This window comes from Neoarius graeffei, chromosome 6 (assembly GCF_027579695.1).
Source record: "Neoarius graeffei isolate fNeoGra1 chromosome 6, fNeoGra1.pri, whole genome shotgun sequence".
NCBI lineage: Eukaryota > Metazoa > Chordata > Actinopteri > Siluriformes > Ariidae > Neoarius > Neoarius graeffei.
Genome location: NC_083574.1, coordinates 100,964,227 through 100,991,793, shown reverse-complemented (window position 1 = coordinate 100,991,793; position 27,567 = coordinate 100,964,227). Strand labels below are relative to the sequence as shown.

General features: G+C 44.0%; 1 protein-coding gene across 1 annotated transcript in view; it reads left to right on the top strand.

Annotated features, from left to right (window-relative positions):
• The window catches only part of LOC132888466 (NACHT, LRR and PYD domains-containing protein 12-like), a 401,003-nt gene extending 381,432 nt beyond the window's left edge, over nt 1–19,571 (top strand). Inside the window, exons 25-26 of the mRNA XM_060924512.1 lie at nt 4,093–4,263; nt 19,325–19,571. Of these exons, the coding sequence (XP_060780495.1) occupies nt 4,093–4,263; nt 19,325–19,499 (346 nt within the window). The 3' untranslated portion in view covers nt 19,500–19,571. The remainder of the gene's footprint in view (nt 1–4,092; nt 4,264–19,324) is intronic.
• The last annotated feature ends 7,996 nt before the right edge of the window (nt 19,572–27,567 follow it).

The window sequence follows — 27,567 nt, the reverse complement described above, 5'->3', positions numbered from 1 at the left end:
CAAGGGCGCTGTCAGAGCATGGGGAGCATGTTTTGATACTCTATTCTCATATTCTGAAATATACATTTCAGATTCCAGCAAAGTCACTCCTGCAAGGTAGCATGAAATGATGGGTGTGGAAACGGAGCTCAAAAAATGGGCCTGCGCAAAGACGCAGGGTAGCACATCTCGATAGGTAGCACAGTTTGATCGAACAACGGTACATTAAAGAGACTCATACTGTAATTCAACAGAAGTTTTCTGACAGTAACACACACTGGCTCAGCACTAGTAAACAGATGTAAACAGCTGTAAACATCTGTCAGCACTAATACTGAACAGACGGTGAAAACTTAGTTTAAAAACTGTCGTTATTTTGAACAGTTTTAAAAGAGGCTAATATTACCCAAAATAATATTTACATTTTATTTTCATTTACTTCATCATTCCATCCATCAGAGGTGTCACTAGGCCTTTTTTACTGGGGTACGTCTCATCTCTCATTATCTCTAGCCGCTTTATCCTGTTCTACAGGGTCGCAGGCAAGTTGGAGCCTATCCCAGCTGACTACGGGCGAAAGGCGGGGTACACCCTGGACAAGTCGCCAGGTCATCACAGGGCTGACACATAGACACAGACAACCATTCACATCTACGGTCAATTTAGAGCCACCAGTTAACCTAACCTGCATGTCTTTGGACTGTGGGGGAAACCGGAGCACCCGGAGGAAACCCACGCGGACACGGGGAGAACATGCAAACTCCACACAGAAAGGCCCTCGCCGGCCCCGGGGCTCGAACCCAGGACCTTCTTGCTGTGAGGCGACAGCGCTAACCACTACACCACCGTGCCGCCACTGGGGTACGTGCCCCAGTAAAAATCAGCTGTGCCCCAGTAAGAAAATGTTGAAAGATTTTCGTAACAAACTAGTTTCTTTGGCAGATCATTTATCTACTGTAAGTTGTAGGACAGAGTGTGTTTCAAACTTCTATCGCCTCTTCTTTCTAACTAATTTTCTGATTGGTCTGGGAGATTCTCACTGTAAGCATAGCGTGCATGCGGCATGCCATGAGTCCATTTAGCCTACTGGAGAGATGAGTCTACTCTTTGGATGAGTCAGAGAACAGGCTCTGGATGAGTTAAGGTAGCGCGAAGTTTTTGCAACAAAACTAAGCAAACCATATTCTAACAAACCCATTAAACTACATTGAATTAAACGATATTAAATGACTTTTCCAGATGGATATCAGACAATTCTTCTCACGAAGCAGAGACGGGCAGGGAAACAGTGACAGATGAGGAGGAGGGTGAGAGAGGTCAGATTAAGGTTGTAGGCTATGTGCTAGTCAGTCATGACTAACCAGCTAAGTTCGTGAATCGTGAGAGTTGAGGTGACACGTTTAGCATCAGCATGCATTAAAAGCCCAAATGCCAACAATAAATTTTTTGTGGACTGGGATGTGTTTTCCGTCTCGTTGACCTATTCCTCGCATAACTTCATCCACGAGAGCATGATAATTATCCACTTTGCATAGGCTGGGGACAGGAACGTTAAGGTGCATTGTGCAGTGCCCCTGTAAAGCTTAATTCCTAGTGACGCCCCTGCCATCTGTTACACTTCTATCTTACAAATAAAAAAAAGTCACAGCGGCTCACAAAAATACACTGAATTATCAGTCTAGTGATTGGCGTTGTTAACTTTCAGATATGTCATACACTACCGTTCAAAAGTTTGGGGTCACTTTGAAATGTCCTTATTTTTGAAAGAAAAGCACTGTTCTTTTCAATGAAGATCAGTTTAAACTAATCAGAAATACACTCTATACATTGTTAATGTGGTAAATGACTATTCTAGCTGCAAATGTCTGGTTTTTGGTGCAATATCTCCATAGGTGTATAGCAGTGGCAGCTGCTGGTTTTTAAAACAGGGGAAGCCCATTTTACGCATTCATCGTAAAACCTGTAGGCTGGATATCAAAGCATAGAAAGGTGTGCCCCATTAGCATAGTGAACTAGACAAGCCTACCTAGTGGCAGAAAGTATTTTTGCTTGTACATTTCATGTTATAGTCTGGCTTGCCAGGCTAGTGCCTCATATCCTTAATCAAAAATATCAAACATCCAAAAATCACTGGCTATTCAACGAAGAGCCTTGAACATCATACCCTGATATGCAACACAGAGTCTTTAACACAACACCCAGCTGTGCAACACATCCTTGAACATCTTCTGCAACACAGTCTGGAAATTCATAACCAGGTAGGCTATGCAACACACAGAACCTTGAATATTATACCCAGGTATAACCTATAACACAGAGCCCACCATTCTCTTAACATTACTGAACAATATACACACTTCAGATTCATGAACATTATATGATGCACACTATTTATACACAAATTCTGCCCTCTGCTCCTTTTCCAGAAAATGGTCTGTGACCCTGTCATACTAGCTGGTTGTGCTTTCCAGAGACTTCACCAATTTCTGTTAGCAGCTAGCACTGCAGATCCCAATAAGGCTCAAGCTAGCCTACAACCAGATTGAACTACAAATGAAATAAACGAGTGAATTCACGAATGATCAAACTGATAGAATGGATGAAAATTAACGGAGCACAACGAGTAATATTTACATTTATTTACAGAGTAATGTACAGAGACATCAATGAGAAGAAATGTTTATATGAAAAGAAATTCAGACAGCACTTTGGCACACGACTACACTTTCTCGACATCCGCTAGGGACTGATCATGCTTCCGTGTTCCTGGCCGACGCCGAAGTACAGAGCCCGCCCTCCTCATGTCTTTCAAACCCTACCTCCAATAATCCTTCATCAGCCCGGCTTCTTGCCCCTCCCACTGTCTCGTTAGTCCCAGAGAAGCCCGGCTTCCCTGGAAGTGACGATTTTGTCGATTTTAACCAATAACAACTAGCCGAAATTGGCTGTTCAGAGCCGTCTCATAGACTGCAACGGATACCCGGCTGCCAGTCCATAGAGCCCATTGAAATAAGAAAGGTTACAGCCAGTGTTGCCAGATTGGGCGGTTTTAAGTGCATTTTGGCGGGTTTTGAACATATTTTGGCTGGAAAACGTCAGCAGCATCTGGCAACGCTGGTTACAGCCTGGCAGCAAATGTGATTCTCGTAGCGAACTGCAAGTTCGTCAGACATCACTCAAATAAGTTACAGGATAGTTATGAATGTAAATACAATCTTGGGCATATATTATGTTATGCAAGTTATTGTTTTAATGAGAATTCAATGTCATAGATGCCGCAGTTTGGGGAGAGAATTTTAGGGGAAGCTCGGCTTCCCTTGTTGTCTCTGAGAAATTGCCCCTGGTGTATAGAGGCCCATTTCCAGCAACTATCACTCCAGTGTTCTAATGGTACAATGTGTTTGCTCATTGCCTCAGAAGGCTAATGGATGATTAGAAAACCCTTGTACAATCATGTTAGCACAGCTGAAAACAGTTGAGCTCTTTAGAGAAGCTATAAAACTGACCTTCCTTTGAGCAGATTGAGTTTCTGGAGCATCACATTTGTGGGGTCGATTAAATGCTCAAAATGGCCAGAAAAATGTCTGAACTATATTTTCTATTCATTTTACAATTTATGGTGGTAAATAAAAGTGTGACTTTTCATGGAAAACACAAAATTGTCTGGGTGACCCCAAACTTTTGAACGGTAGTGTATGTTTTGCATGTTTATGATTTTGTTGTATTTAATTTGCTAAAGCTGTACATGTTCACATATGTTTCCTTACACTGAATGACAAAGGTGAAACTCGTATTGTGAAAGGAGCGGAAGTGGATGTGGTCGTTCGAGGGGAGGAAGATGGAGGTTGCCATTAAAATGTGTCAATAAAACTTTTGAAGAGGGTCTTATTGTCATGTAACAGGCATAAGGTCCAAATAAGTTCACAAAAGGCAGCACAATTTGTGTGTGTGTGTTTCTGGGGGGCAATGTAACCACAATACTCCCTTAGTGTACATGAGAACACTTGGAAAAAAGGAAATCAGAATTTTAAAAATGTATTAACAATTTTCACCTCAGGACTCTTTTTTCTTTTTTTCTGTCCTGATGGACTAAATGCCGTTTCCTTTCTGCAGACTGAGTTACAGCGTCAGTGAGAAATCCTGCACTGCTTTGGCTTCAGCTCTCTGTACAAATCCATCACACATCAGAGAGCTGGATCTGAGTGGGTGTAAACTGGGAGACTCAGGAGTGGAGAAGCTCTGTGATCTACTGAAGAAACACGAGTGTAAACTGGAGACACTGCGGTGAGTAACTCAGTGATGAAACACACTAAGTTTTATAATAATGCAGAACAAGGGCGCCTGCTAGTGGGGGGACTGGTGAAGATAAACTGCCCTTTAGAATAGAATAGAATGCCTTTATTGTCACTATACACATGTACAATGAGATTAAAGCATCTCCAATAACAGTGCAAACAGCGTGTAGAGAGAGAGGAAGGGAAAAAAAGGGGGGGTGTAAGGTGCACAGTCCTGAGGTGTATGTGTTGTGTTACACATTATGGAGTGAGGTATTGCTCATTGCACATATAAAGTATTGCACAGAGAGAGTCACATTATAAATTATTGCATGAGAGAGTTTCAACTCATCTCATCTCATTATCTGTAGCCGCTTTATCCTGTTCTACAGGGTCGCAGGCAAGCTGGAGCCTATCCCAGCTGACTACGGGCGAAAGGCGGGGTACACCCTGGACAAGTCGCCAGGTCATCACAGGGCTGACACATAGACACAGACAACCATTCACACTCACATTCACACCTACGGTCAATTTAGAACGAGAGAGTCACATTATAAAATAAAACATTACACATTATGAAGTATTGCAAGGTAAGGTGCACAGTCCTGAGGTGAATGTGTTGCGTTTCACATTATGGAGTGAGGTATTGCACATTATAAAAGTATTGCACAGACAGTGAATGAGTGTGTAAAAGTGTGTGTGCATGGAGCCCTGCAATGGACGGTGTTCTGATGATTTGTGGTGTTCTACTGAAAAATGCTACCGTAGCGCTAATCGACAGCAGAGTCCATCGATTTATGCTACTTTGTCAAAAACTGCTCCCGTTGATTATCGGTATGATTTTTGTATATCTCCTAAAGATATAACTCACAACAAGTTACGTTACATATTTATTTACTTTACAAACCAGGTCACGTGTACTGTCCGAGCTTGGCTTGCATGTTTTGATTGACATTTTTAAAGTAGCACATTTTGATCTACCAATATTCTCCATCAAATAATGCTCCCAGTAGATACACATTCTATTTTACACCTCCAGTCCCTCCAAGGGCGCTGTCAGAGCATGGGGAGCATGTTTTGATACTCTATTCTCATATTCTGAAATATACATTTCAGATTCCAGCAAAGTCACTCCTGCAAGGTAGCATGAAATGATGGGCGTGGAAACGGAGCTCAAAAAAATGGGCCTGCGCAAAGACGCAGGGTAGCACATCTCGATAGGTAGCACGGTTTGATAGAACAACGGTACATTAAAGAGAATCATACTGTAATTCAACACAAGTTTTCTGACAGTAACACACACTGGCTCAGCACTAGTAAACAGCTGTAAACATCTGTCAGCACTAATACTGAACAGACGATGAAAACGTAGTTTAAAAACTGTCGTTATTTTGAACAGTTTTAAAAGAGGCTAATCTCATCTCATCTCATTATCTGTAGCCGCTTTATCCTGTTCTACAGGGTCGCAGGCAAGCTGGAGCCTATCCCAGCTGACTATGGGCGAAAGGCGGGGTACACCCTGGACAAGTCGCCAGGTCATCACAGGGCTGACACATAGACACAGACAACCATTCACATTCACACCTACGGTCAATTTCGAGTCACCAGTTAAAGGACCCATGGCATGGTGGTTTGTTGATGCTTTAAACGGGATCGTGGAGGCTTCCGGATGTTATATCCGCAGCCTTTCTCGAAATGAACCCTCGGAACGTAGATATAGCCTCCTGGAAGAAAGCCCCATTTCAGCGCTTTTCCCAGTGCGTCGTTTTGCTAATGAGAAGCATGGAGGCGGGGAAGTGTAGAGGGTGGGGGCGTGCCATGGGGGGAGGGGCTGCCGTCTGCCTCCCAAGCCGGCCGAGAGCGCTCCTCGTCGGGCACGGCCAGGCGGGCGAATGCCCTGGTCCGTCCGCCCTGTCTAAAAAAATGGTACAACTCGAGCCCATGGTAAAACTGGGACTTTGTTGGGGGTTTTTTCAACCTGAGGCCCATGCACTGTAAAAAATGTAACTTGCAAAATTGTTGAGTGAAAAAAGGATTCGAAGTTGAATGAACAAATTTCCCATCTAATTGTTCAAGTAACTAAAAAAAAATAGTTGAGACGCCTTTCCTTCGCCACAAGTTCATAGGAATTGGAAAATTAAGTTAAGTGAACTTATATATTCAAGTGCTGATTGACACCCCTTAACCAATGCCACTGCGCATGCGTACTTCACAAGTTCGAAAGTTTCAATGGTCAGGTGGAGGGAGAAGTCCGTGGAAACTGACACGAGACGTTGTATAGGAGTATAGACTAAGGTTTCCTCAACAGAGGCCAGGGAATTCCCTCCTTGTATGTCGGTATTTGTTTCTGTTTGTGTTAATAATAGGCAAAGTGAAGTAGAACTTATGTGTTGAGAGGTTTGTGTTAACTAAAAAATGTAATGCACACTAAATCTCATCTCATTATTTCTAGCTGCTTTATCCTGTTCTACAGTGTTGCAGGCAAGCTGGAGCCTATCCCAGCTGACTACGGGCAAAAGGCAGGGTACACCCTGAACAAGTCACCAGGTCATCACAGGGCTGACACATAGACACCCATTTACACCTACAGTCAATTTAGAGTCACCAGTTAACCTAACCTGCATGTCTTTGGGGGAAACCGGAGCACATGCAAACTCCACACAGAAAGGCCCTCGCCAGCCACGGGGCTCAAACCCAGAACTTCTTGCTGTGAGGCGACGGCGCTAACCATTACACCACTGTGCCGCCACACACTAAATCATTGTTAAAAAAAATAGTCAAGCCAACTTAAAAATGTAACGCAACCTGCTGCCAAAGGATTTTGAGTAAACTCAACTTAGAACCATGATGTGCCAACTTGCTCTTCTAAGTTAATTGGCATTATTATTTCAATTTATTTCAACTAAACAATTTGTTGGACTGAACTTCTAAAGGCAAGGCAAGTCAACTCAACATAAAATACTCTTCTATGTGAACTTAAAAGAGCACTTTGGGGCATCGTGGCTCAGGTGGATAAGGCGCCATACCATAAATCTGGGGACCTGGGTTTGATTCTGACCTAAGGTCATTTCCCAATCCCTCTCTGTCTCTCTCCCACTCATTTCCTGTCTCTACACTGTCCTATCCAATAAAGGTGGAAAAGGCCCCCAAAAAAGAATAATATTGGATAACAATGTTTTTTGTGCCAAATTGCTTTTCCAAGTTAATTGGAATGATTATTTCAATTTATTTCAACATCACAATTTGAATGCACTGAACTTGCTAAATAAAGTAAGGTCAACATAAAATACTCATCTGTGTCAACTTCAAAGAGCAAGTCAGCACAACTATTTGGTCCAGAGTTGAGTTTACCCAAAATCCTTTGGCAGCAGGTTGCGTTACATTTTTAAGTTGGCTTGACTTTTTTTTTTACAGTGTGGTAAAACTGAGCAGTTTTACCATGGAGGAGTGGGGACTTTGCCGTTTCCTCCCCCCAACTTGCCCCTGGGAGAACCGCTGCCTCCACGGGCGGCCGGTGCCGCTGGAGGGCCGCCCGCGCGACCTCGGCTCCCGACAAAAGATTGGATCTAGGGCTGACTTTCAATGGATCGCAGCGATGGAGCTGCTCTGCCACTCACGACACCCCGGCCCAGAATCAGGGAAAAATACCGCGCGCTGACGTCATTAAGGTGCGACGCGAGGAAATAAAATAAATTCAACAAATGTTTGGGTTTTTACTGAACAAACAAATAAAATGAACGAGTGACTTAAAAAAAAGAATGTGGGTGTCTTTGTAAAAACTGTTTTGATTGGCTATTATAACAGAGGTAGCACAGAGTACCTGGCTAACTGCAGGAAGCGGTTAGCTGCACAGCTAATGTAGCCATTGCAAACGCACCGATTTTAAAACACGGCAAAACGACTTAACAGTTATACACTTACTTGTTCGGTGTTTGTGGCTGATGCGGCAGGGATGCTTGGTACGGACCCAGGCTTCAGTGACAGTTGATGTGCAAAACCTGCCCTGTACTGTCCCAAGTTGTGGAAACATTCCTCAGGAAAATGCTTCCGACAAACATACACCGTCTTAGGTAGACTCGACGGCGTATTATTGAAGTAAATAAAATTAAGCCACTGCGTCTTCAGGGGCTCTCCCGTCGGCAGTAAAAACAGACTCTTTTCTGTGTTGTCACATCCATGTACAGCGCAATTTCCATGTTTCGCTCGCTTAGGTGATGCCATGTTGTGTCCTCTATGGTCTCCTCACTACAACTGGGCGGGCAATCCATACAGTGGGTGGGAATCCAGAGGGGGGGCGTGGGGATCATCTCCCTTGCTGACGTAGTAAAGGGAAGAGCTTATCAACGCACCGTTTTGACGCGCCATTCTCAAATGTTGGGCATAGTTTGGTTTACACATTATGAAATTTCTAGCCACTGGGGTGACTTAAGAAGGTCAGAGGAACTCATTTTAACGTTAAAAAACCTCAGAAAGTGAAAATTTCATGCCATGGGACCTTTAACCTAACCTGCATGTCTTTGGACTGTGGGGGAAACCGGAGCACCCGGAGGAAACCCACGCGGACACGGGGAGAACATGCAAACTCCGCACAGAAAGGCCCTCGCTGGCCACGGGGCTCGAACCTGGACCTTCTTGCTGTGAGGCAACAGCGCTAACCACTACACCACCGTGCCACCCGAAAGAGGCTAATATTACCCAAAATAATATTTACATTTATTTACATTTACGTCATCATTCCATCCTTTACACTTCTATCTTACAAATAAGAAAAGTCACAGCAGCTCATGTGGCAGAGTGTGATTTGACAGATAGGAAAAAGACTTGATTTAGAGAAAAGACTGAACACATGTCATTTATATTATAGAACTGCCACTTTATAGAAATTTCAGTGATCTAATGGCCCTTTTCCACTACCCTTTTTCAGCTCACTTCAGCTCACTTCAGCCCGACACGGCTCGCGTTTCGACTACCAAAAACCAGCACGACTCAGCTCGTTTCAGCCCTGCTTAGCCCCTAAAACTCGCACCGTTTTGGAGTGGGGCTGAAGCGAGCCAAACCGTGCCGACTGAGGTTGGGGGCGTGAGCAGACACTCCCCTGCGCACTGATTGGTGAGGAGGCGTGTCCTCACATGCCCATACACGCCCCGCGAGCGCGCTGGGATCTGTAAACACCGCAAACCCGGAAGAAGAATAATTACGAATTACGAGAATTTCTGAAGCCTTATGCGCCTCGCCTCATCTATACGCTCTTGCCAGTATCTGTTGGCGTTGTCGGTGACAACAAGCCACAGCACCAAGACCAGCAACACTAACGACTCCATGTTTATTGTTTACTATTCGGGTCGTGAGACTACCGCTTAAAAGATCACTGAATCAGTGACATACAGAGCATCGTGGACGAGTTCGCGGAGTGCAAGGCTCGCCGTATGCCCTTCAAATAATGCGCGCAGTAGGCTATTGATGTTTTATTATGAGCCATGTACAGTATGTCGCCGAATGTTTTTTTTGTTTCTGAGTTACATGCTCGTTTGAAGGACTTAATGTACAAAATAACATAGTTGCACCCCGTAGTGTTGAAATTGGTAAACACAGTGCATTCAGTGAGGTTTGCACCGCCCTCCTTTTATTTCTGACTCTTCCTGTCACCGTTGCAACCTCTGAGCGCTCATTCGTATGCCCTTCAAATAATGTGCGCAGTATAGGCTATTGACGTTTTATTATGAGCCATGTACAGTATCCTAATGTTTTTTGTTTCTGAGTTACATGTTCGTTTGAAGGACTTGATGTACTAAATAACATAGTTGCACCCGGTAGTGTTGAAATTGGTAAACACCGCAGTTGCGGACATTTTGTAGCCTAAAATGATGTTATGATAAGCTTTAATAAAGGGCCCGGTCATTTGCCCCGCCCCCGGCCCGGCTCTGACTTGTTCCGCCACTGTCACTGATGTCACTGTTTGCGCTGCTTAACGACATCACATGACGTCCACCCACTTTCGCTAACTCCACCCAATGTGTCCACCCACTTCCAGCCAGCACGGTTCAGCGCGGTTGTAGTCGAAATGCAACTTCAACAGCCCCGCTCAGCCCGACTCAGCTCGACTCAGCACGGCTCAGCCGCGTTTGTAGTGGAAAAGCGGCAAAATGCGCATGCAGGCACAGGAACACACACACACACACTCCGCACACACCCATACACACACTAGATCTTCTCCCAGTAGACACTAAGATTGATCTGCATGTTTACTATGTAGAGAGAGACATGATTATTGATTGAAATGCAGACTGTTATTGTTGATGTAAGATGTTGAATTTGGTTACTGGTGAAATACTTCCTTTTAATGGAATACATGTCCATAGAGAGTGAATGCACACACAGTATTTTGTCTATTGTAAGGGACCAGAACGTGGCATATGATCAGTTGTATGTTAAGTAACACCTATGTTATTATTTACAGTTAGTATGGAATCCAATATGAAAGAGCTGACATCAGAACGAAGTGTTGCCAATGAATGAATGTCCGTGAATGAGAGCGCTATCTGACCTGCTGCATCTTTGTGTATTCCCAACAGATGATATTTCATTAAATATGCTACTCCAGACCACAGAGTCATTTTTTTGGGACCCGTAACACTCACAAAATACACTGAATTATCAGTCTAGTGATTGGCATAAGGTCCAAATAAGTCAGAAAAAGGCAGCATGCAGCTTCAATAAGTGTGTGTGTGTGTGTGTGTGTGTGTGTGTGTGTGTTTTCTGGGGGGCAATGTAACCACTGAACAATACTCCCTTACTGTACAGGACATGAGAACACTTGGATAAAAGGAAATCAGAATTAAAAAAAAAAATCACCTCAGGTCTCTTTTCTTTTTTTCTGTCCTGATGGACTAAATGCCGTTTCCTTTCTGCAGACTGAGGAACAGCGTCAGTGAGAAATCCTGCACTGCTTTGGCTTCAGCTCTCTGTACAAATCCATCACACATCAGAGAGCTGGATCTGAGTGGGTGTGAACTGAGAGACTCAGGAGTGGAGAAGCTCTGTGATCTACTGAAGAAACACGAGTGTAAACTGGAGACACTGCTGTGAGTAACTCAGTGATGAAACACACTAATGCCGCTTTTCCACTTAAGATTAAGGCAAGAATCCTTTCATCACAGCAATAAATCAGGTAAATATTTAGCAAATCAAATTAGACGCAACAAAGAAAAAGCAACAATTTCAGCCATAAAGAACTCAGCAGGGAAGCTAACCAGCTCACCTGAAGAAATTAACCAAGTTTTCTACAATTTCTACAACAAACTATATTCTTCTGAAATAAACCCCAACCAGGAATCCATTGACTCATTTTTCAATAATGTCAATTTACCACAACTAACCGAAACCCAAATAAATAAACTGGAATCACCTATTATTCAAGAGGAACTGTTTTCAGCTCTGAAACACATGCCTAACAATAAAGCACCAGGACCGGATGGATTCCCCGCTGAGTTCTACAAACAATTCTGGTCCATTTTGGCTCCACTATTCATCAGGATGATCAATGAATCAAAAGAAAATTCAAAACTACCAGCTAGCACTACCTCAGCAACAATTTCACTCCTCCTCAAGCCCAATAAGGACCCAACAATTCCATCTAGCTATCGACCAATTTCTCTTCTCAACGTTGACAATAAAATAATCGCCAAAGCTTTAGCACGTAGGTTAGAAGAGGTCACCCCATCCATTATCCATCCGGACCAAACTGGTTTTATCAAGGGTAGAATCTCAACCTCCAATGCTCGCAGATTATTTAATATTATACACTACTCCTCAACCATACAAGAAAATACCATTTATAGCAACTCCAGATGCAGAAAAAGCATTTGACAGGGTCAACTGGAATTTCCTGTTCTCCACATTAGGGAGGTTTGGTTTTGGGGAATCCTTCATTAATTGGATCAAAATTCTATACACATCACCTTCAGCCACAGTAATCACCAATGGACTAACATCACGTAGTTTCACTTTGCACCGGGGGACTAGACAAGGATGCCCACTCTCTCCTTCACTATTTACCATCTTCATTGAACCTTTAGCCGCCGCCATCCGACAGAACTCCCTCATCAAGGGAGTTCAAACTCCAAATTTACATCACAAAATTAGTCTCTATGCTGATGATATCTTACTTTTCTTACAAAATCCCCCAACATCTGTACACGAAACTATTGAACTGATCAACACATTCTCCACCATTTCTGAATATTCTATCAACTGGAACAAATCTGCAATCCTCCCATTACATTCCAACAGCTGGGATGTGTCGGCCCACTCATCACCTATTCCCCTATGCACCAATTATATCACATACCTGGGGATAAGGGTTTCCCCCAAGCTGTCAGACTTGTTTGGTTTAAATTTTACCCCCCTACTCAATTCAATAACTGATGACCTCCAGCACTGGATGAACCTTCCACTATCCATCATGGGCAGGATATCAGTTATCAAAATGACAGTTTTACCCAAAGTTAACTATTTACTTTCAATGATTCCTATTCAGCCTACCCAATCCTGGTTTAAATCACTAGACTCTACAATCATTAAATTCTACTGGAAAAACAAGACACCAAGAATCAAACTGGCCACACTTCAAAAACCTAAAATACTAGGTGGTCTAGAGGCGCCACACTTCTACCATTATGCACTGGCCAACCAGCTTCAATACATTTACAAATGGATACATCCCACCTCACTTGAATTCACCTGGTTAGACCTAGAACAAACCATTTGCAAGGATATTCAGATCTCAGACTTACCTTTCTGCAGCCAGTCAGTCAAAAAGCATCCATCTTTCAAAGCTCCAACCATAGCATCAAGTCTGACAGCCTGGTGGAAGTTTTATGACCTCACTAATTCACCTCTGACATTATCAAATCGCACCCCTATCTGGAATAATCCTGATTTCACCATCAATAAAAAACCACTCAACTTTCTCACATGGATAGGCAAGGGTATCACTCATCTTCATCATATCATCCAAGACAATAGACTGGTCTCTTTTCCCTATTTGGTCCAGAAGCATGGCATTGAGGGTAAACACTTCTTACAGTATCTTCAAATTAAATCAACTATTCAAGCAAAATGGAATATTCAGATACCTAATTTGGACATCCCCCCACAAATCTTGGAACTGATTAACATGCCCTCCCCTCAAAAATCCTTTCCAAAATATACAAAATTATATCACAATCCGAAAACTTTAAGCCTTCCATACCACAATTGGGAATCGGACCTGTCCATTACTCCTGATGCCGGCTTCTGGACCCAAATCTGCAAAAATATCTATCTAATGACTAAAAATGCCAATCTTCAACTAATACAGTACAAGGTACTCCACAGATTTCACTACACTGCACAGAAACTGGCAAGAATGGGTTTTGGCTCCGACACGTGTTCCCACTGCATGCTAAACACCCCGGACACATACATCCTGGCATTGCACCCCAATCCATAGGTTCTGGATAAAAGTCACAGACTCACTCACCTCTATCCTTGGCCATCACATCCCAGCAACTCCTTCCCTCTGCATACTAGGAGATACATCTTCAACCAACCTTAACACCACAGACAGTAAATTTCTTCTAGTAGCACTAACTGTCGCCAAGAAAACAATCCTCATGAACTGGAACTCAAAGAACTCAATCCACATTACCCATTGGAAAAACCTGCTAGCAGATTATATATCATTGGACAATCATACCTCTCCCAACTTACTCCACACTCAGAATACACACTCCCCTTGGTCATCTTACCTCACCTTTTTACAGACTTGACCTGCCCCTCTGTGCCTGAGATCCAGTCCCAACGCCACACTCAAATATCCTTCCATAATCGTTAATACTTAGCCATACATATTAGGGAAGGGAGGATGGAAGCTGGAATCTTTTATCTCTGTTTGTTTATGTACTTCATTTATTAATTTTTCCCACCACTCCCTCCCTCCCTCTGCTACCGTCTTCCCTCCCCCACTTCATCTACTCTTGTTATACCTGGGCTTCTGGGATGGCGTGGTCAGCCCCATCCTGTCTGGCTGTCAGGTGGGACTGGCATTGGTTGGTGCCATTGGGAGGGTTGATGGGTCAGGGTTCCCCTCCGGGTCAGGGTCCCGAGGTTCTCTCGGCGCCCCGCCCACCCCACGCATGCACTCTGATACCTGCCTATTCTTGGTATTGCACAGCGCGCCTTATCCTCTTTTAAATGCTCTACACATTAGGAAGCACACACCATTTGTACACCTTCAATAAGAACAACATGATAGACTAGGGCAGGGGAGGAGTGCATGTGGGAAACCTCTGCAGGTGCTTCGCTGCACTCCTTGCCTCTTTTAATGCAAATACATCTTAGAGGAGGCTTATATCTTTGATTACATAGGGTGTGGGGGGCGTGTAGGTGGAGATCTGGGCAGGTTTTCACCCTGCATGCCCTCTTCTTTTAATGCAGTACATTTTAGAGAAGGCACACATTCTTGTCATATACAGTCATATATAGGATAGGTAGGGCGTGTTGTGCGGAGGTTATGGGGGGCTGGTGTCGGTGTGTGGGGCGTCCGGGCCCGGAGCCCTGCCTCATGCAGTACCTCCCCCTCCCCTCTGTCGTCCCATCATGATTTAGCTTGGGCAGGGGCAGCTGGCACCATAGCCATGAACAGGTGCTCAGGTAGTCATCGTAATTAACTATTAAATAACTATTATTTTTAGAATTACTATCTATAAAAAATTTACTAACACAAATGATTAGCAAATAAAATAATACCCCCCCCCCTTCATTATGATCCAGTTTCCTTCTCCCTGGCCCGACACAGACCAGCACTGCTTATATACACTCTCTCACTCACTCACACACACACACACACACACACACACACACGTTCTCACTATCACAAACTCCGCTCCCCCCCAACATATACACACTGTCCCTCCACCCATAACTCAAGGCCCAAAACCCCTCCAAATCCCCCCCCACCTACCCTCCTCTATCTCACATGCACATTCATTACCCCTAACCAACCCCACCCATCCTCCCCTATTCAGCAATATAGCTCTTGTTTATCTTTGTCGAATTTGTCTCCATGTGTTCTGTTACATCTCTTTAACATAGTACTACTATGTTAAAGAGATGTAACAGAACACATGGAGACAAATTGTCCAGCCTTTGAAATTGTTGTTAATGTTACGTCAGTGCTTCTGTTGTAGGTCATGTGTATGTATTGATTTGTTTCATTCTGTCCTTCTTACTTTGTATTTGTTTGTATTTGTTAGCAAATTAAAAAAAAAAACTGTCGCTATTTTTAACAGTTTTAAAAGAGGCTAATATTACCCAAAATAATATTTACATTTTATTTACATTTACTTCTTCATTCCATCCTTTACACTTCTATCTTACAAATAAGAAAAGTCACAGCAGCTCACAAAAATACACTGAATTATCAGTCTAGTGATTGGCATAAGGCGCGGCACGGTGGTGTAGTGCAGTGTTTCTCAACCACCGGGCTGCAGCCCATTAGTGAGCCGCGAAGCGACATCTAGTGGGCTGTGAATTTTTTTTCAAGTTGAAGCTAATTTTTAATCTTCAGGGTACAATTGCTGGGTTGAATCTGACGTCACATCCACCTCATTAAGCTACAGTCTCACTACAGCTCGCGGTGCTTTGCGACGGGTTATTGATGAAAATGAGGCGTTTTGATGGCGACATACACGCGAGCTAAAAGTTGTGGTCACACAGTCGGTGAACACTTGACTGTCACACCTTTGTGCACTTAAGCCTGGTGCAGCTCGAGCGGCCGCGTGCACTCACGGAGCGCGTTGTGCGCGTGATTGGGACCCAGTCGTTATGGGGAACACCTGACGCTGATTTGAGTGCAATCAGCACGCACAGATACGGAAGCTGTTTTCACAGAGGCTTTCCGAAGTATTGTCATCATCACTGTCCAATTTGTTTCTAGCCATGTTTATAACGCTGTTTAAATACCCTTTCTGTTTTGCTTAAAAAACAAAGAAAAAAAACACTTGGAAGAAGCTCTGGACTCTTAACGTAATGCATTTATATCTGAGGACTTCAGTTGGCTTGCTAACTTTAGGGCTGCAGATGTCCTTCATCCATAACGCTGACCTTTCCTTCCGAAACTCTGCATGAAATACAAAATATTTTAAACAAAGATTTTTTAATATTCACCTTGGACCCCTCTATCAAATGGATATCTCCATTTCGACATTAGGTTTACAATTTCACAGAGTTTGATAAAAATGTACAGTCACCCAAGAAAAGTGATACTTTTTCTGTCACATCCATAACGCATCTTTTATTGGCATTTTCTGTCATGCCCTAGATGTACTATGGGAATTGTTCTTGTTCTATCACTTCTCCAGTATGGTACAGCCTTAAAATATGCAACGCCTGTTTAAATACCGGGAGACAATAAAACATGCACTGGGTTATTTGTTGCCATTTTGAGTTCAAGTGTCACGTCCATAACGCTGGAATTGCTCATGAACAGTTTTGCACTCAAGTTTCCATCAATGAACAGTTTATAACTTCAACAACACAGACTTCCTGTTAAAACTATAATGAATTTCCTGGTTCCACAGTTACACTTTGTGACTCTATAGGACACAGTTATAGCAGCGAGTTATTTATACTCATGCTTTCTGTTATCACCCAGATGAGGATGGGTTCCCTGTTGAGTCCGGTTCCTCTCAAGGTTTCTTCCTCATGTCATCTGAGTTTTTCCTCACCACCATCGCCACAGGCTTGATCATTGGGGATAGATTCGGGATAAAATTAGCTCATGTTTAAAGTCTTTAATTTTCTGTGAAGCTGCTTTGCGACAATGTCTGTTTGTTAAAAGCGCTATAAAAATAAACTTGACTTGACTTAAATATCACGCCTGCTAATAAACACTCTTCCTGCACTTAGATCCGTCTACCGCCGTCTATCGTGTAGTGTCCTGATCCCCAGATCTTTAACCCGGCCACATATAAAAAGTTGTTCTCCTCCAGGATCTTCCAGGTTTTCATCTGTGTGTCCGTGTAGAACGATGTCTGCAGCAGCAGGTAGTCTGAGATGTCGGGGAACTCAACAGATGGATAATTTTTCCAACTCATAGGAAAAATCCTTCTTTGTTGGCGTGTAAGGATCTAATCCCATTGAGTGGGTTCTATATCCACTTCTTGGTTTTAATAACGTGCTTGTTTGCTGAACACAAACATGGCAATGAGTTCTTGTGTTAATGGACCAGACTCCACTTTTGGATCATTAATCCCTTTGGGCTGAGAATGAGCTGCATGCATGGGTTTGGCTTCTGGCACATCCATACAGTTTTAAATACAAAACCTACAATTAAAAACTGTCAGTCCTGTGCGCTGTGGCGTGTGCACCTGAAGGCACGCCTCGGGCTGTGCGAGCACCGAGTGAGCTCCAGCACGCGCGCCATGAGCAAGACGCACCTGAACTCAATTAGCAAACTCTCTGTTTGGCTATTTAAGGACTGCACTGATGCAGTAGCATCGCGAAGTATTACACTACATTAAGTACGCATTACCGAGCCTTTCTTCCCGTTTTCCTGGTTTCTTGATTCTTGTGCCTTGTTCTCGGTCTCGTTGTGCCTTTGATGTACTGTTTGTGCCTCAACCGACCCTTTACCTGTTTTCATGTTTCTGATCTTGCCTGCCGTTTTGGACTGTTTGCCTTTGTGTGTGTTTTCTGCACTTTGTGTATATATTGCACTGTATTAAACTGAACACTTCTGCACATACATCCGCCTCTCTCGCGTACCTGACAGAAACAGTTTGTTTTTACTGCATTTATTGAATTCCTGAGCTCCCATCTGTAACAGGGAGTGATGTTGTGTTCCATTAATACACTTTACAGTAGATTATTAGATTCTAAGAGAATAGATGAGCCAAAATAATTGGGGATCTTTTTTAATGGGCCCCGACTCGTTACAAATATGAATAGGTGGGCCTGAAAGTAGAAAAGGTTGAGAACCCCTGGTGTAGTGGTTAGCACTGTCGCCTCACAGCAAGAAGGTTCTGGGTTCGAGCCCTGTGGTTGATGTGGCCTTTCTGTGTGGAGTTTGCATGTTCTCCCTGTGTCTGTTACCCCTTTTCCACCAAATCAGTTCCAGGGCTGGTTCGGGGCTGGTGCTGGTTCACAACTCGTTCAACTTGCGAGCCAGCTGAGAACCAGTTTGCTTTTCCATAGCTCGCGGTGCTAAGGGGAGCCACGTCATTACGTCGCTGTATACGTCAGTTACGTCGCTGCGTTTGCATAAACCTTGGCGCAAACATCGAAGCAACAGCAACACGGAGAAGAAGAAGCAGCAGCAACAACAACAATAATGGATGACTTCACGTTTGTACAGCTGCTGCTTCTTGTCGCTTAAAAATAGTGACCTTTCGCGGTCTTGCTGTTGTTGGTGGTCTTAACAACCCCCCCCCCCCCCCCCCCCGACATAAGCGGTTCTTTCCTCTGGCCCAGCAGAGAGTTGGTGCTAGCCTGGAACCGGTTTTTCTGGCCCCAGAGCCAGTTCTTTGTCAGTGGAAACAGAAAACCCGGTTCCAAACTAAGCACTGGCCCCAAACCAGCCCTGGAACTGCTTTGGTGGAAAAGGGGCATCAGTGGGTTTCCTCCGGGTGCTCCGGTTTCCCCCACAGTCCAAAGACATGCAGGTTAGGATAACTGGTGGCTCTAAATTGACCGTAGGTGTGAATGTGAGTGTGAATGGTTGTGTGTCTCTGTGTGTCAGCCCCGCGATGATCTGGTGACTTATCCAGGGTGAACCCCGCCTTTCGCCCGTAGTCAGCTGGGATAGGCTCCAGCCCACCCGCAACCCTGCACAGGATAAGTAGTTACAGATAATGGACGGATGATTGGCATAAGGTCCAAATAAGTGAACAAAAGCAGCATGCAGCTTCAATAAGTGTGTGTGTGTGTGTGTGTGTGTGTGTGTGTGTGTGTGTTCTGGGGTCAATGTAACCATTGAACGATACTCCCTTATTGTACATGAGATGACACTTTATGCTATTTCCTTTCTGCAGACTGTGTTACAGCGTCAGTGAGAAATCCTGCACTGCTTTGACTTCAGCTCTCTGTACAAATCCATCACACATCAGAGAGCTGGATCTGAGTGGGTGTAAACTGGGAGACTCAGGAGTGGAGAAGCTCTGTGATCTACTGAAGAAACACGAGTGTAAACTGGAGACACTGCGGTGAGTAACTCAGTCAGTGCGTTTACATGCACATCCAAATCGAGCTGCTGTCGGTAATCGAGCTAAGGGTCCCAGCAGGGGTGCCAGAGAAATCCAATCCTACATGCACACAAGGAAATCGAGCTATTGAGTGAGGTGCATTGTGCACCCGAGCCACAGGTGGCGCTACACGCCCCATCGTGTTGGTACACTTCCGGTTGTCGTCATGAAGAAGAGCTATTCAAGAGTATAAACAAAGTTATCAGTTCCGTGTTCACAAGAAGTGTTTGTATGTACGAACAGAAGTGTTCCTAATAAAATGGCCACTAAGTTGAAGTTGATCTGTAATGGTGAACATTTTAACTGTTAGCCTGCTAACATGCTAATAACTTACCAACTAATTGGAAATGGGTGCGTACATGCCCAGACACAGGTGTTCCTAATAAAGTGGCGGCTAAGGTGAAGTGTCATGCCGACCGAGGCTGTTGTGTTTCCCGCTTGTGGTCTCGTCACTCCCGGAAGGGGCAGTGCTGAAGTAAGCAGCTCGACTCCGTAGCTCGATAGGGTTTACATGCACTAAGTAGCTCGGCTACAATCGCATAATCTAGGTCGCGTAGCTCGATTACGAGAAATCCAGTTCGGTTCGATTTCAGCCGAGCTAAGGTGTTTCCATGCCATTTAGAACTTCGATTTCAGTCGAGCTACGGCAGAAATTTGATTTTCTCTATGTGCATGTATGTATGTATGTGCTGAGTGATGAAACACACCAAGTTTTATAATAATGCAGAACAAGGGCGCCTGCTAGTGGGTTTTTTTTTTCTTTTCGTCTTTATTGTCAAAGGATAAAAATACATATCCTAAGGCAGCTGGGCCATAGAAGGTTCACGCTGCACGCTGCATGCTGCACGCTACACGCGTGTAAAGAAAAGTGGACAAACGTAGCATGATTTGCTCTGGGTCATAGAACGGCGTTCACGCTGCACGCTGCACACTTCACGCGTGAAGCGAGAAATGAACATGCACACTTTTTTCTAGGCGTGAAGATGGAAATTCCAGTCAATGCATGCGGTCACCGCCGCGCCAGCCAATCAGAACGGGTCTAGGGAGATAACTCTATGCTTTCAGGGGAAAACTTCAGAAAAAATATAATTGAATGGTATAATTGAAAAATAGTTCTTCATCGGGATTGTCAAGCAGATTATAGAATGTTCGGTGAAATTCACCACGGGTTTCTCTCAGAAGGAAGTGTTCTCGGCTCCAAATTCTGTTCCTTTTTCTCTTCCTCTGTCTCAGTAAAAGCAGAATGAGGCAATCGTCGTCATCCGAAGAGTCCATATTGTTGGTTACTCGGTCAAAGTAGAACAGACGCAACACGTGAACATCCAAGCATGAAGTTTAATGGCCCAGGGTCCGGTTCTTCACGTGAACGTGTAGCGTGCAGCGTGAACCTTCTATGGCCCAGCTGCCTAAGGTACATAAGCATATAAGAAAAAAGAAAAAAAACTTGTACGTATACTAAGTTAAGCTAAATGTTTAAAAAGTAGCCTGTTTACAAAGGTATTTTTAAAACGATCAGTATTTACATTAGGCATTACATATCTTGCTCCACGGAGATTATATTTGCTTTTTTTTTGACGGGGAGATAAGGCTTAAGCGGATGATTATCAGTCGACAGTGCTTTCTTGTCTATTTTACAATCTTGTTTTGCTAAAAAAGTTTTAATACAGATAGGCTACGATATGAAGCGGCGCTTATGACCTCTATCTAGAAAATTTTGAACTACATTAAGACTAGATTCATACGCACCATAAACAGGTAAGGCATATGTAAAACAAGGCAAAACAAGAGATAAAAATAATCAATTTCTAATTGAGTACACTGTTCCTTTCTAAGCGTTCTTAATACATGCAGACATTTGTTCGCCTTAGTCAATTTAGTCTTTGTGTGTAATGTAAATTTAAAATCACTCTGTAACGTAACTCCTAATAAAGGTAAGCTACTGCATTGTGGGATATCACTAACAGGCTGATATACATAATTATTACATTTCTTCCGCACTATTAGTTCCTTACGTTTACTAGTGTTACATGACGTCTGATTCTCATTAGACCATCTAAGAAACAAATTGACTAAATTTATAGAAGGGTCTGCTTTGTTATAAACGGGAGACACTATAGTAGAATCATCTGCGTATTTGAAAAGTATAGGATTACCATTATAACATATGTCAAGATCATTAAGGAAAATGTTAAAAAGGTGCGGTCCGCTGACACTGCCCTGAGTAGTCCCTTTGTTTACAGACTTCCAATTGCAACTGTGATTTACTAGAGAAGATTCTTTGTTGCCTACCAAAAAGAAAACTGTGATACCAATTGATTATGTATGGGCTAAGCGCTAACTGTTTGAGTTTGTTTGACAAAAGATTTTGCTCAACAGTCAAAGGCCTCGCTGAAGTCCATTGTAAAAACTCTAACGGCTCTGCAGTCAATGTCATCCAGGTATTTACACACCTGATGCTGGACGGTGATCAGCGCATTGGTACAGTTACCTCCTTGTCTGTATGTGAACTGAGAGGGGCTAAGGCCCTGTCCACACGGCAACGGATTCAGGTGACTCCGATACAATTGCTTATCGTTTAGGCCTGGCGTCCACACGGCACCGGCGTTTTGGGTGCCCAAAACGCAATCTTTTTGAGAACGGGTTCCAGAGTGGAAAGATCTGGCAACGTTGCCGTTGTGAAGTCGTCTGGATGAGTAGAACAGATTTGTTTACGATGACGTCACAACCACATGACTGTGAGTGCTTCACGCCGGGTAGAAGTGTAACGAATATCACAAGGAAAAAGCCTTACAGAGCACTAGTGAGAGTGAAACACGAGCTTGGATATTATTATTATTATTATTATTATTATTATTATTATTATGTTCAGTGTTAGTTCACAGTAGTAATGCAAGAAGCAGAATAGTGACAGTAATAGTGAAGCAAAAACATGCAACTGTACAAACACTGCAGCTCTACAGCAAAATATTCATTTATGAAATGGTCTGATTCTTAACACCAGTAGTGCCAATGATCTTCTCATTGCGATGCGAGTTGTCAACAAATCCTATAACTTGGTTCATGAAACGCGCTTACAAAATATTTTCACTGTGAATATTTATTGTGTAATGGTGCAATCCCGCCAGCAAAAATAGGGGGAAAAAAGGAGCGATCTCACCTCTTCAGATGTTGATTTAAGTCCGACAATACATTCCTCAAAAAGGGCGTAGAGGAGCAAATTAATCCAATTTATTCCGGACCATTAAAGAGGCCGCCTTCCGCGTAGAATCATACGTCATCCTCGCCGCCATATTGGATAGGTCAAAGCGGAGAATAAAGATTCATGTGCTGCGTTTAACTGTACCAACAGGTTTACCGTCCAAACGAGATCATATGGGATTACCTTTCACAGGTGAGAAACAACAAATTAATCCATCAACGTGTAGCATTCAATTTATTCCGGACCATTAAAGACGCCGCCTTCCGCGTAGAATCATACATCATCCTCGCCGCCATATTGGAGAGGTCAAAGCGGAGAATAAAGATTAGCTGCGTTTAACTGTACCAACAGGTTTGCCGTCCAAACTCGATCACATGGGATTACCTTTCACAGGTGAGACTGGAAAAATACTTTTCATTGTATTTGGTCATTATAATGTAATTTTACGAACAGATTTTCCTGACTTTGTGGCTAATATGAAGTCTCGCGCATAATAGTTTATGCGCATGCGTCCTTACTACTTCTATTGTTCTGGTGTCTCCGAAGGGACCGTCTTACAGCGCCCCTAGAGGTGTGGCATGCGACAACGGCAACGAGATGTTATTTAAAAATATATCGCGTCCAAATGGGCAACGATCAGTAAAATATCAGGTCCATATGGCAACGCAACGCTTGCTGAAAACGATGCAATACGCATGCCACACCTCTAGGGGCGCTGTAAGACGGTCCCTTCGGAGACACCAGAACAATAGAAGAAGTAAGGACGCATGCGCATAAACTATTATGCGCGAGACTTCATATTAGCCACAAAGTCAGGAAAATCTGTTCGTAAAATTACATTATAATGACCAAATACAATGAAAAGTATTTTTCCAGTCTCACCTGTGAAAGGTAATCCCATGTGATCTCGTTTGGACGGCAAACCTGTTGGTACAGTTAAACGCAGCTAATCTGTATTCTCCGCTTTGACCTTTCCAATATGGCGGCGAGGATGACGTATGATTCTACGCGGAAGGCGGTGTCTTTAATGGTCCGGAATAAATTGAATACTACACGTTGATGGATTAATTTGTTGTTTCTCACCTGTGAAAGGTAATCCCATGTGATCTCGTTTGGACGGTAAACCTGTTGGTACAGTTAAAGGCAGTGCATGAATCTTTATTCTCCGCTTTGACCTATCCAATATGGCGGCGAGGATGACGTATGATTCTACGCGGAAGGTGGCGTCTTTAATGGTCCGGAATAAATTGAATGCTACACGTTGATGGATTAATTTGCTCCTCTACGCCCTTTTTGAGGAATGTACTGTAGGACTAAGACCAACATCTGAAGAGGTGAGATCGCTCCTTTTTTCCCCTATTTTTGCTGGCGGGATTGACTCTGCCCTAAGGGCAGAGTCTCTCTCTCTCTCTCTTTGCACCATTACACAATAAATATTCACAGTGAAAATATTTTGTAAGCGTGTTTCATGAACCAAGTTATAGGATTTGTTGACAACTCGCATCGCATCGCAATGAGAAGATCATTGGCACTACTGGTGTTAAGAATCAGACCATTTTATAAATGAATATTTTGCTGTAGAGCTGCAGTGTTTGTACAATTGCATGTTTTTGCTTCACTATTACTGTCACTATTCTGCTTCTTGCATTACTACTGTGAACTAACACTGAACATAATAATAATAATAATAATAATAATATCCAAGCTCGTGTTTCACTCTCACTAGTGCTCTGTAAGGCTTTTTCCTTGTGATATCCTGGTGATATTCGTTACACTTCTACCCGGCGTGAAGCACTCACAGTCATGTGGTTGTGACGTCATCGTAAACAAATCCGTTCTACTCATCCAGACGACTTCACAATGGCAACGTTGCCAGATCTTTCCACTCTGGAACCCGTTCTCAGAAAGATTGCGTTTTGGGCACCCAAAACACCGGTGCCGTGTGGACGCCAGGCCTAAACGATAAGCAATTGTATCGGAGTCACCTGAATCCGTTGCCATGTGGACAGGGCCTAAGGCTAGCTTTGACCGTTTTCCTGGCGAAATTCTCAAACACAACCTTTTCAAAGGCCCTCGCAATAACAGGTGTTACATTAATGCCTCTGTAATCTTTGTCCTCCTTCGGGATATCCAACTTGGGTAGCGGGTTGATGTTAGCTCTCTTCCAGGACTCAGGCCATTCGTACGTTGACAGTGATAAGTTCCAAACTTTAGAAATAACAGGTGTAAATATTTCCGAAAAGTCTTTCCAGATCCAGAACGGGATCTCATCCGGGCCAGTAGCAGTTTTCTTTAATTTCCCAAGAGCATTCCAGACCATTCTCTCAGATAATTCGGGAACCTCCACATCATCAGCAATTTGCATGTTGATTGGTCGCATGTAGTTGTCATCACAGCAGAGTTGCCCAAAATAATCATTAAGACGGTCCATGGTATGTTCATCCAGAGCAACGTCGGTCGAGTTACGGCGCTGAGAAATAAAGTCTACATTTTTCCACCACTCGCGGCTCCCTAAGATTGTAGAAGGGTTTCTCCAGTTCTGGCTAATTACTTCCGAAATTCTGCTATTAATCACTATAAGGCGTTCTTCGTTGTTTGGAGAGAGAGAGATTCTTGATTTTGCTCTAAACATTGATCTTACGAGAGGAGTCATCCAAGCAGGGTCACGTGATGACATACGCACAGATCTAAATGGCATATATTTATCCATCAGTGAGCGAATCTTTTCTTCAAGCCGACCGACTGCCTCATTTATGTTTGTTGCCTCGGTAACATCTCCCCAGTCCATATCCGCCAATGCAAGATACAGCGCTCGCTTGCGGTGTTCTCTACAGTCACGCACTAGCACTTTATGACGAATGGGCTTCAGTTTCCGACCCGCTGGCAAAACAAAGCCTTTGTGATCGGTTTTTATTAGCATGTGAATGGGATAAGCTTTTCCAAAAAGTTCCGGGCGGTTGGTTAGGCAATTGTCAAGAATAGCATCGCCCCTCGTGGGGAAATCAACCATAATGTCCCACCCTGACAAAGCCTTTAGTTCTTGCAAATCCAATCGATTGAGATTGCCGCCACATACCACGACTATTTCAGGGTGTTTTTCCAACACCAAGTCAACAAAGCCAACCAAATAGCCCATTAGATCTTCATCACGGTAATTGTACTTTGGTGGATTGTAAAGGCCACAAATTAGCATTCGATATCCAGAAGGCAATACCAGAGTCAAACAGATCAATTTGTATAGCTTAGAACGATAAACATCCAAAACTTTTTAAATTTTTCCGTACATAGACAGACACTCCACCTTTTTTCCTTTTGTCCAAATCAGCCCAACCTCTATCACGCCTGTAGATTGCATACTCAGGAATATTCACAACTGCATCAGGCACATCGGTTGAACGATGTGTTTCAGATACCACACACACATCGATATCCTGGTTTCTGAAGTGAGTTTCGAGAGCAACTGGTCCCCTTACACGGTTCTTTGTTTTCACCAATCCACAAAAATTTGTGAAAAGACAGTTAGGAACAGCAAAATCCGTGGCAGGAGCAGCACAGGTCATTGTTGTATTTACTCGGGGAATGCCAATCAGATTGCTTCGGTTAATAGGGCGACATATAGATTTTACTTTAAGGCGGCGGGTTTCAACAACAGGGATGTTCGGTTCAGCGGATTACCCGTGCCTCTCGGCGTAGGGTAGGCACACGCTGGTCCGGCCATTGTGGTGCGCGTGCAGCCCCGGACATCTAAGGGCATCACAGACCTGTTATTGCTCCATCTCGCGTGGCTGAACGCCACTTGTCCCTCTAAGAAGTTTGGGACGCCGGCCTCGAGGGGCCACGTAATTATTTAGCATGCCGGAGTCTCGTTCGTTATCGGAATTAACCAGACAAATCGCTCCACCAACTAAGAATGGCCATGCACCACCACCCACAGAATCGAGAAAGAGAGCTATCAATCTGTCAATCCTTTCCGTGTCCGGGCCGGGTGAGGTTTCCCGTGTTGAGCCAAATTAAGCCTCAGGCTCCACTCCTGGTGGTGCCCTTCCGTCAATTCCTTTAAGTTTCAGCTTTGCAGCCATACTCCCCCCGGAACCCAAAGACTCGTGGTTTCCCGCACGCTGCCCGGCGGGTCATGGGAGTAACGCCGCCGGATCGCGGGGGCATTCGTATTGCGCCGCTAGAGGTGAAATTCTTGGCAAATGCTTTTGCTTTCGTCCATCTTGCGCTGGTCCAAGAATTTCACCTCTAGCGGCGCAATACGAATGCCCCCGGCCGTCCCTCTTAATCATGGCCCAGGTTCCGAAAAACCCACAAAATAGAACCGGAGTCCTATTTCATTATTCCTAGCTCAGGTATTCAGGCAGGTTGGGCGGCCCGCTTTGAACACTCTAATTTTTTCAGAGTAAACGCTCCGGGCCCTGGCCCCCCGCCCCACGCCCCAGGGAGGGGGAGGGAAGGAGGCTTTTGCGCCGGACACCCAGCCAAGGCCCCCCTCTGGGGGGCACCGGGGAGGCAGGGTCTGGGACAGGCGGTGGCTCACCTCGCGGCGGACCAGCAGCCCACTCCCGAGATCCAACTACGAGCTTTTTAACTGCAGCAACTTTAATATACGCTATTGGAGCTGGAATTATCGCGGCTGCTGGCACCAGACTTGCCCTCCAATGGGTCCTCGCCCATGGGTTTAGGATACGCTCATTCCGATTACAGGGCCTCGAAAGAGACCTGTATTGTTATTTTTCGTCACTACCTCCCCGTGTCGGGAATGGGTAATTTGCGCGCCTGCTGCCTTCCTTGGATGTGGTAGCCATTTCTCAGGCTCCCTCTCCGGAATTGA